The 10909-nt window shown below is 35.6% G+C and overlaps 1 protein-coding gene across 1 annotated transcript; it reads right to left on the bottom strand.

Moving 5' to 3' along the window:
- Positions 1 to 126: 126 nt before the first annotated feature.
- LOC128547668 (uncharacterized) lies at positions 127 to 1871 on the bottom strand. The gene is made up of 2 exons (XM_053520739.1): positions 1715 to 1871; positions 127 to 696 (listed from the first exon to the last, which is right to left on the bottom strand). Exons 1-2 carry the CDS (start codon positions 1784 to 1786, stop codon positions 403 to 405), a joined length of 366 nt encoding a protein of 121 aa, XP_053376714.1. The 5' UTR covers positions 1787 to 1871; the 3' UTR covers positions 127 to 402.
- Positions 1872 to 10909: the final 9038 nt, after the last annotated feature.

Below are 10909 nucleotides of genomic sequence, written 5' to 3'. Positions count from 1 at the left end.
TCTTTAAATCAAAGTCAAATCTTTAAAGCTTTCCTAAAAAGTAAATGAGAATAAAATATGTTGTTATTCACAAACTTGAACATATATACTTATTACAAAGATAACAAAATACAAAAAAGCAAACAAAACAGTACATGTAATATACTTGATAAAATGTGTTGCAAGTTATGTCAAACATACAAACAGTAAGTCAAATATGTACAGCGTTGTACACATATTCTTAGCTCATTTTCTAAGAATTTCTCTCCGAAAAAAATTCTCCTACATGAATGGTTTATAACCATTAGTCTTCAGTGCAAGATAAACACTTCATCCGCAGTTTTCAAGTGCATTTTAGAGTAAATACATATAGATAATCATGTTCAGTTTATGCATTTACGTTTTTACATGTCACAATATAGTTTAGTTTCTTCTTTTCACTCGTGATAACACAGTCTCATCAGCGGGAATCGTGCGTTGAATTACAGAATTTTCCTTAAAATTTCCTGAATCAATGATCGGTTCTTCTTGTACACTTCGCCTCTGGCGTGACACTGTGTTGTCCTCGTCAAACCCTCCAGGTGCATTTTGCTGTTCAAGAGCTAGTTCAAAAATATCCGTACGTTTGACACGTGACAGACTGGTGGCATCTCCTCGCTTGGCACGCTGCAGAACAATTTGTCTATTAGCAACATCTTTGTGTTGTTGTTCTATGTCCTGACAAAACAAAGTTATTGATTTATAAACTTTTTACTTTAAAATTTAAGCACAATTCCGAAATGTTCAAGGCATTGAAACTTTGTGTGGTATGGCGAGTGAACTATAACTTTGAATCCATATAAATTGTAAGCAAATGTGTTTAGAAAATAGGAAGTTGTCTTTGCAAATAAAAAGCTGGTTGGTTCGTCTTAGACGAATAGAATAGATTGGCTTCTAGCTTCATATGGTAAAATATGATTTAAAGAATTAGATTTGTATGGTTTATTTGGACATGCTGCTAGACTGCAAAATATTATCTAGATTCTTCAAATGTTTTATTTGATAGTCAACGAAATATAGAAAATAGCATTGTGCATTTTTATGAAATTAATTTATATTTCACGTATGCATGAAAATGCATGTGTGTATAGTGTAATGATTATTCTTCAATAAATACATACATGAATAAAATTCAATATACAGGTCTAGTAATGACTGGCTACTGAACCGACATTTTGACTATTTTGAAATGCCATGACTTGAAAAACTGGTCCGAGCTAGTTGGTTACATATTAAATTTGATCTAGATATAAAGTGAAACATCTTCTTTATAGGAGTGGTTGAGAACAAAGAAAAATACTTGAATTATCTAACTGACATCAGTTTGTTTTTTTTCTGCAATTTTGAATTATTCTATTAGAGTGAGTTATATAATACATGCATCGGGGTTTTATTTATGGAAATACAAATTCTGTCGTATAAGATGATCACAATGATACAGTATTTCATGTAATAGGAAATAATTTTTGAAAAATTGTACTTGCAAAATTTGTCAACATTGTTACCAACTTGTGAGTATAGAAAAAATAACCCTGGAAAATTTAAAGCGTACAGACCAATTCAGTTTTTCTATTTGCTTCGTTTTCTGTGGAGAAGTTACCAGTTCTTGGAGAAAACCATTTACAAAATGATTCAAAGTGTAGACCTGTACTAAGAGTGTATTACATCAATTATATATCATTACAAATGCACTTACCTTGATAAATGACCTCCCAAACACCGGACATACGAAAAGAACCACAAACACAGTAAGTTGCAACATTTCCATATTTCAAAATGCTATAAAATATGAAACAACTGGTAGTCTTCCTATATATAATAACAGTAATTGTCATCCCGGGAAGCTAATTTCATCTGTATTGTGAACCAGAGAGCATTTACGCTAATTTCTAGCTATTGTCTAAATGTCAGATAGTTTTAATATAAGAGGAAATATGTAACGAGTGATTTGATAACTCGTAGCTATTGCGTTATTTGTTGTTGTTGTTGTTTTTATTGTTGTTTTTTTTGTTGTATTTTTTTGTTAATGTGTGCCTCTGAGTTAAAAGAACCACCACCAACAGAAAAAAATCTATCAGTCACACCGCATAATTATAGGTCAAAAGGCGAAGTTCCAGCTCTTGTTGGCATTGAGTAATTCAGGTGCATATCCGGGTATCATGTCAAGCACGAGACGATACCTGAGCAGAACCGCCAGCCTTTCGTAAACCAGTTGAACGCCCTCCTCACATGGCTCCGCGGATTTTGGCACACACAGGGGTGAGAGGCTAGTGATTCGATGTCACCTTCGCACTATGCCATAGTAGAGGTCCAGCACAACTGATTTCATAATCATCATCATCTTCATCACTGTTATCAACATCAGCATCATCATAATAATCATCGCATTTTTTTATTTTGCCATCTATAAATTCATTCCGTAGTTAATGATGATAACTACAAAAGGGGAGATAAATCAGTATCTATTTCAATGAAGGTAATGATTCTTGCTGGCTTAGTACATAAACATCTTAAAGTTGCATCTTTTGATGACTGTCAAAGAAGTAATGCTTGTTTAAGTGCATTGCATTTTGATTGGTAATAATTGATATGTACATGACACATTAACTTAACAAAGCAAATCTTATCCTGAAATTATGAAAGCCATTACAGTAAAACCTGTCTTAAGCAGCCAGCCTAGGAAATGGAAAAACTTAGCTGCTTACAGCAGGTGGCTGCTTAATGCAGGTAGTTTATAGAATGAATGACCATTTTGGGAAATGAGACGCTGGCTGCTTAAGACAGGTTGGCTGCTTAATAGATGTTAACGCTAATGCAGATTTAACTGTAGAGTATTTGCATTTTTGTTAGCTTAAACACTTTAAGCAGATATCTGGATGGCAAAATACAAATGTGCCGTGCCATGAGAAAACCAACATAGTGGGTTTGCGACCAGCATGAATCCAGACCAGCCTGCGCATCCGCGCAGTCTGGTCAGGATCCATGCTGTTCGCTAGCAGTTTCTCCAATTCCAAAAGGCTTTAAAAGCGAACAGCATGGATCCTGACCAGACTGCGCGGATGCGCAGGCTGGTCTGGATCCATGCTGGTCGCAAACCCACTATGTTGGTTTTCTCATGGCACGGCTCAAATGTACAAAATTTTGTAAAGTTTCAAAGCACCATAACTCCTAAACAGAATAAACATGACACACGTCTGTCCAGTTCTCTTAATAGGAATACATTTATGTAAGATTTGGCAAGATCCTTCTTTTCGAAAAAAATATTTTAAAGGAGTTTTCGGGATAGGCCTGTCCTTAGTATTGTGCGTATAGTCATGTTACTTTATGTCCTGGAGAAGGAATAAAGTACATTAAGGAATATGGAAACACTAAAATACTAATCATGATAATTAAATTTCTGGAAATTTTGTTTTCAACAATTCAGACGAGAATTATCCTAAAGAACGTTTTGAAAATTAGACGAGAATTACAGTAAAGAAGTTTTAAATACTGTGGTATTGCGATTTCATGCAAAGTAGTGATACAGAAACGGAACTTACAGAGCCACTCGCTGCAGCTTTCCAAGCGTCCACTAACAAGTATAAACATCGAAGACGTTTCCCTGAAATGATGATATTTTCGATATTTTTTTTTTTTGCTAAATAGTAACTGTGGAAATCGTCTGTTGGAGAGATTATCCGCTTTTAATTCTTACATTCAAAGTTAATAAAGTTAATAATAAAGTTCCTGGAATATTTTTCAAAGTAATTATATACCCCAGTAATGGGTTACCTCTCCATTGAACCCACAGCTACGGAACCTTTATTCTGCACTTTTGTACACACAAGAAATATATGTAAGCTATAATTAACTGAATGTGCTAGTGCAATTAGAAAATGGCTGCATGGTCAGTGTTTGTTTACTCCATGTATCTTCAGGGATAAACTCGCGTGTTTTCATAATGTCCTACCCTGTAAGACGGTTAGTATAGGGGAGTACGGCTTACAGAAGGTGGGATGTTCCACCCAGGTGCCCGCCTGTTCCTGAAATAATACCCGGATTGGCACATGGGGTCTTCCTCACACCATGAAAAAGCTAGGAAGTCGCTATATGAACTATACTTGTGTTGGTGTGAAGTTAAACCCAGCGAAAACAAAAACAGGGAAAACACATGTTTATTAACATAATTAAATATATTCTCGTTTATAAATCAAACGCATAGAAATTAAATATTACTTTTCTTGAAATAATTTACCCAATGTTAGTATCTCCACTAGCATTTTGTAACGAAAATGACCTTTTGGGCCACGGTCAATAACGAATAATAGTCCGGGCAATGTAGACCTGTTAAATAATGTGATTTACGGTGAAATAATGAATTACATAAGATTTTTGCAAGATACTCTTATAAATAACCAAAATATTGTGCAGAATTTAGTAAACCGTTGCAACGCTGTTTAAATAATGCAGAAAATTTACATTCTTCCTGCATTTTTACCAATATCTAACTTTTAGTTTCACCCATTAAATCATGTTTCAATGTCATATATACGTTCTACTAGTATGTCAAACGTGGTGGAAATGAACATGTTGAAAAATTTCACCCAAACTGTAGGCGAGTAGCTTTAAAGTGTATTTGTTTGAGCCGCACCATGAGAAAATCAGTATAGTGCATTTGCGACCAGCATGGATCCAGACTAGCCTGCGCATCCGCACAGTCTGGTCAGGATCCATGTTGTTCGCTAATGGATTCTCTAATTGCAATAGGATTTGAAAGCGAACAGCATGGATCCTGACCAGTCTGCGCGGATGCAAATGCACTATGTTGGTGTTCTCATGGTGCGGCTCATATGACATTTTAGATTATAAGCGGAACACTATACTCTGTTCTGTAATGGGAGACCACGATCAGTAGGCAGCCACGCAACTGTTTTCATTGTTGTGGCACACAAAAACACATAGCTTAGTGCAAATACTGATCATTTTGATAGTGAAATAAAGTTAGTATGACAAAGTTGAAAATCTGTTACATGTACTAGTTTTTAAACATTTTGAACCGAGTGTTACACCATATGAAATGTTATCTAATCTGGAAAACTTTAAAGGGTTTTACTTTTACATGTACTTCTGAACAGTACTATACCAATGGCGCAATGTCATTTAAACATGTTATTATCACCGCACCTTTAAATAAATACCATTTTTGTGTTTTTTCGCATTTACATCCGTCATCTTTGTATGTTAAGTCTTGCTGTGACCGCCAACACCTTAAAGGCGTATACACCAGACTACAGCAATGAAAACAGCAATTAAATTTTTATGGATTATTTCGCCCACTTAGTGACAGAGACTTGTCCTACAAATATTTACATTTTTCATACAAAAAAGACATAAATTTTAGTTAATATTTAACAATATACATACTAGTATATAATAAGGCCTAAAAAAAATTCTTTGTTTCCGGTAACATGCTCAAAAAAATAAGGGTAGGTAGGTCGGGAATTTTTTTTTTTTTTGATTTTGTTTTATTAAGGGAGACATTTCGGAAATTGTTTTTGTGTCAAAAAATGAATACAAAAAGGGGGTTATGCCTTTAGAGCATCAGTAAGTTGATTTCTAACATCACTGGCCATGTTTACAGCATAAAAAGTGCAGTTTTGCAACTTTTTGTTAAAAAAATTGAAAAAATATTCTCCAAGGCCATAAAAACATGTAGGGTCGGGCCAAAAATTTAGGTAGGTAGGGATACCGGAAACAAACACTTTTTTACGCCTTAAAAGTAAAAAGCTATGCACAAAAACAAAAACGATAGTAAATATTTTAACATTTTTGTACAAGTAGATATGCACTAAAGTGAAAATGATTCACGGTTTGTAAATATTGACATAATGCATGTTCATACAAAATGATATGCACTACAGCAAAACTCTTTTAAGACGGTATTCAGATTATAATTTCATAACTGTACATGTACTAAGTGCATAATGATTCAATATTTAGAACATTCAGAATTGAAAATATACCTTACTCTTTGACTCCCCGAAACTGAAAGGCATTCATCTCCTATCGTTGCCAAGTAAAATGTTGACCAGAATCGTACTAGAACGCATCAAGATAACATTGAGTAACATGAGTAATTAGGGACGAACAAGCAGGATTTCTTCCAAGAAGGTCACGTTCGGACCAGACTGCTACTCTACATATATTAGTCGAGCAGTCCATGGAATGGCAGACACCTTTATAAATAAACTTCAGGTTTTAACACACTAAATAGTTTTTGTTCTTTATTCTATATAAAATTGACCTATTTCCAATGGCCGCAGCACACACCAGGACCCATTTTAAATGTCTGTAACCTACATTTTCTTGAAGAATATTGATAGTGCTAAAGAAAAATCAAAAGAAAAGTAGGGGTCATGCTTGATGCAAGAAAAATAATTTCAGCCAAACACACAAGCTGCAAAATCAGCTAAAAAATGAGACCCCAAATTATACTAGTGCTGTATGATCTAAGTTTCCATGAAAAATTTTGTCATGTTGTTATTTCATTATGAAAATGCTACCTACATGTCAGTCATAGATCTGTCATGTGATTTTAGCAAAAAAATTGCAAAGAAAATAAGGAAAATAGCTCTACAGAGCAAAAAAACTGAGGACTATTTGTGTCCGCCATTATGCGATACCATTTTTTTTCGCGCCATTTTTCTATTTAGTGTCTGTATGCCTTCACCGACTTTCGAAAAGCGTGATATATGGTAGTCCAAACTGGAGATCATGAAGTTCTATGGAACCCCAGTAACAATTAGGGTGTAGGGGAGTGCAGTTCGCAGTTTCTAATGGCATCATGATCTGACACGTAATACAAAGCACAGACCTCGCCAGCCCCCACCCCCACCCTTCATTTGCCATTCAATACAGGAGTATAACAAGGATGTTTACTGTCGCCTCTGATCCCACTCGTCATAGACTGGGTCATGAGAAACATAACAAATCAGCCAAGAGGCCTATAAAGGAATTATTTTGTGTCGCCAAAACGAATATTTTGTTGATGCCGCGCACGCCAGAAAGAAATGTTGCATACAGTCTTTTTGTGGCGCGTTGATGTTATCATTTTGTCACATTAGTTTGCACGCCAAGAAAACACAATGGATTTTATAAATACATGCATATATGTCAAAAGTTTTACGGTCCAACATTTACAAAAAGTTGTTTTTTTTTCAGACACACAGATATCAAGTAACATTACATAAAAAAGGGCATAAGCCTTTTTAACGTTAAAGCCATTCTATCACCCAATGACACCCCAAGAACGTTACTAAAATACATTATTTCATGTATGTATTAAGGGCAAATATAGAACGGTTATTGAATTGAAGCTATTGTAATTATAATTTAAAATGCAGATAGTTACATTCCAAAAACATTGTGTGCAGCAAAATCCTTCTTGCAAAATTCCATATTTATTTTGCCCAAGTTTGACAACATTATATTAATAGAAAGCAAAAGTGTGAAAACAACAACATAAGAAACAAGAGGGTCATGGAGACCCTGGATCGCTTACCTGAGTTATATGAACTACATGTTTTTAAATGTCAAACTGATGCTAAAACATTAAGAAAGTAGGTCAGTAGGTCATATTTATGGTCACTGAAAGTCACTTTTAAGACAGTATGCAACTGTACATGTAATCCAAATTTCAAGGCTGTATCTTAAAAAAGAAGAAAGTAGGTCAGTGGGTCATATTCATGGTCACTGAAAGTAAGTTTTAAGATTGATGTGCTAAACTGTACATGTCAACCAAATTTCAAGACTGTATCTTACAAAACAAGAAAGTAGGTTAGTAGGTCACATTCATGGTCCCTGAAAGTCAGTTTTACGATCGGTGTGCAAAACTGTACATGTCGTCCAAATTTCAAGGCTGTATTTTAAAAAACAAGAAAGTAGGTCAGTAGGTTACATTCATGGTCTATGAATGTCAATTTTAAGATCGGTGTGCAAAACTGTATACGTCATCCAGATTTCAAGACTGTATCTTAAAAAAACAAGAAAGTAGGTCAGGTCACATTCCACATGACCCAAATTCGAACTTGACCTAAAGATAAGTTTAACATTCTGACCAAGTGTCATGAAGATACAGTCATATAAATGTGGCTTCTAGGATGTTAACAAGCTTTTCCTCTGATTTGAACTGATGACCTAGTTTTTGACTCCACTTGACCCAGATTTTAACTTGACCTAAAGATCATTAAGATCAACATTCTGACCAAGTTTCATTTAGATAAGATCATAAATGTGGCCTCTAGAGTGTTAACAAGCTATTCCTTTGATTTGACCTGGTGACCTAGTTGCTGACCCCACCTAACCCAGATTCAAACTTGACCTAAAGATCATCAAGATTAACGTTCTGACCAAGTGTAATTAAGATATGGTCATAAATATGGCCTATAGAGAGTTAACTAGCTTTTTCCTTTGATTTGACCTGGTGACCTAGTTTTTAACTCAAGATGAATAAGATTCAAATTTTACCTAAAGATTATTAAGTTTAACATTCTGACCAAGTTTCATGAAGATACAGCCATAATTGTGGCCTCTAGAGTGTTAACAAGCTTTTCATTTGCTTTGACCTGGTGACCTTGTTTCTGACCCCACCTAAACCAGATTCGAATTTGACCTAAAATCATCAAGATTAACATTTTGACCAAGTTTCATGTAGATATTGTCAAAAATGTGGCCTCTAGAATGTTAAAAACATTGTCTTTGATTTGACCTTGTGACCTAGGTTTTGACCCCAGATGACCCAATACCAAACTCGTCCATGATTTTATTAAGAGTAACATTCTGACCAAGTTTCATTAAGATTGGGCTAAATTGTGACCTCTAGAGTGTTAACAGTCAAATTGATGACAACGGACGACAGATGACGACGACGGACGACGGACACAGGGCGATCACAAAAGCTCACCCTGAGCACGAACAGGTGAGTTTAAAACGCACTTCTTTTCTTTTTTCACATTGAGTGTACCATGAGCACTTTCTTATGTAGTATATAGCATGTAAGTAATGCAAATAAAATTGTTTACTTACAAAAGTTGTATGAAAACATAGTTTGTTTGTTTTGTTAGGTTTGAAATAGAAAAAGTGGAAAATCCACAGGTCGCTCAACACGACAAAAACGAAATGTTGCAGGCTCGGTTTGATTGAGCCTGTTCATGGGCGGTAGTGGAAATGGATGCTACCTTCCGAGCCCTCTAGCCCCGGGTTGAGCAGAACTCAACATTTACACACGCTACAAGTACAAAAACAATTCAGAGGCATCCGCAGATGTGTTCAAACGGTGGTGCACATGGAACCTTTAATTACACACTAGCGTGTAATTCCATGAAAAAAAAAGTATGGTCCCCAGTTAGAATAACAGGTTTGCCCTAAACGAGAAGATAAAGTCACATGATTATAGGCCATAACTCGACTTTCCTGCTTTTCATTTGGAGGAAGACCCAATGTGCCCCAGACATTATTTCGCCATTGGTTGGCGGCACCTGGGTAGAACTACCGACATTCCGTAAGCCAGCTGGATAGTTTTCCAACATAAAGAATGAATCTACGGCCCTCGTGAGGCTCGAACCTATATCGATGAGGGGCAAGTGATTTATAGTCAGCGAACTTAACCACTGGAACAAGGTCCCGATTTCAATACAATCTGTGAAAAGAGCCTTTGGAAGAATAGAACGCAACCAAGCAACATGTTAGCAGAATCGGTTCGACCGAGACTTTTCTTGAAAAGTAATGAAATCACCTCTCACACCTCTTAGCACCAGCTTAAACGGAATTCTATAATGGTAGAAACGAATGTACTCCATGATCCTAAAGGACCAGAAAATATAACAACACTGAGACGAAGTACGGGAGACTTTCTACAGCCGCCACCACGGCATTTTAAGACTGCTGTTGTGATAGTTAAAAAAAACCTGTGAAAAGATCCTTTGGAAGCATAGAACGAAGCAACATGATAGCAGACTCGGTTTGACTGAGTCTCTTTATGAGAGATAATGAAACTTAGACCCATTATGTCGAATGGAACATTCATGTACAAACTAACTAAAATGATTAAATGACGTAGTAGCATATGATGCTACAGTAACACCTACGTGCTGAACTTCTCAAAACTAATATTAGTGAAAATAAACCATATTTGGGTTCATCAAATTCTTATTTTACAACAATGAAATATATATCATTTAAAATGTACCGTATAGCGGGTTATTTCTGCGGGGGCAACATTTCTGCGTTTCTGTGGTCTCTCGGTAGAATCGCAAAAATATTTCCAGCAGAATATTCATCCAGCAAAAATTTAAAACGCAAAAATCTGCATTTTTTTAATTGCACCAACGTTGTTTCACGCTATGTTATCCGAGGTAATCCGAAGTTCACAATTGCCTGGTCTAATTATTGAAAATTACCGTCGCCATCTAACAATTACCGATAGTGGTATAATCATGATAATTAGGTGTGATGGTCAGTCAAAGTCCTAACTGTTAATCCTTCAGAAAGCGTTTGTATTTTGTGAATGAAATAAACTGAGTGAATTTCTCTTGTGTTGTTCTTATTAATCCCTTGTGGCGATCATCTAAACAATTGATACTTTAGTAACCTTTATATAAGTGTAACCGTTATATATATACCGTATTTTGCAGTTGCTGTTTGTGCAATGATTTATTGTTGTTGGGCTTATATTTTTTCATTTCGCAAATTATTATATCCTACAATGTATTCATTAAATACAAAGATACTTTACTGCAGTTAACAGTAATTTAGCTTATTGTTTTCATACGCTATCATTCTCACAACGTCCGACCGTGCGAGGAATTACCTCCCCCTTGGCATCGAAAACGCAGAAATTTCTCTTCCATTTTAA

Source organism: Mercenaria mercenaria, chromosome 13, assembly GCF_021730395.1.
Source record: "Mercenaria mercenaria strain notata chromosome 13, MADL_Memer_1, whole genome shotgun sequence".
Taxonomy (NCBI): domain Eukaryota; kingdom Metazoa; phylum Mollusca; class Bivalvia; order Venerida; family Veneridae; genus Mercenaria; species Mercenaria mercenaria.
Note: the sequence above shows the minus strand (reverse complement) of the source record. Positions and strands in the feature narration are given on the sequence as shown.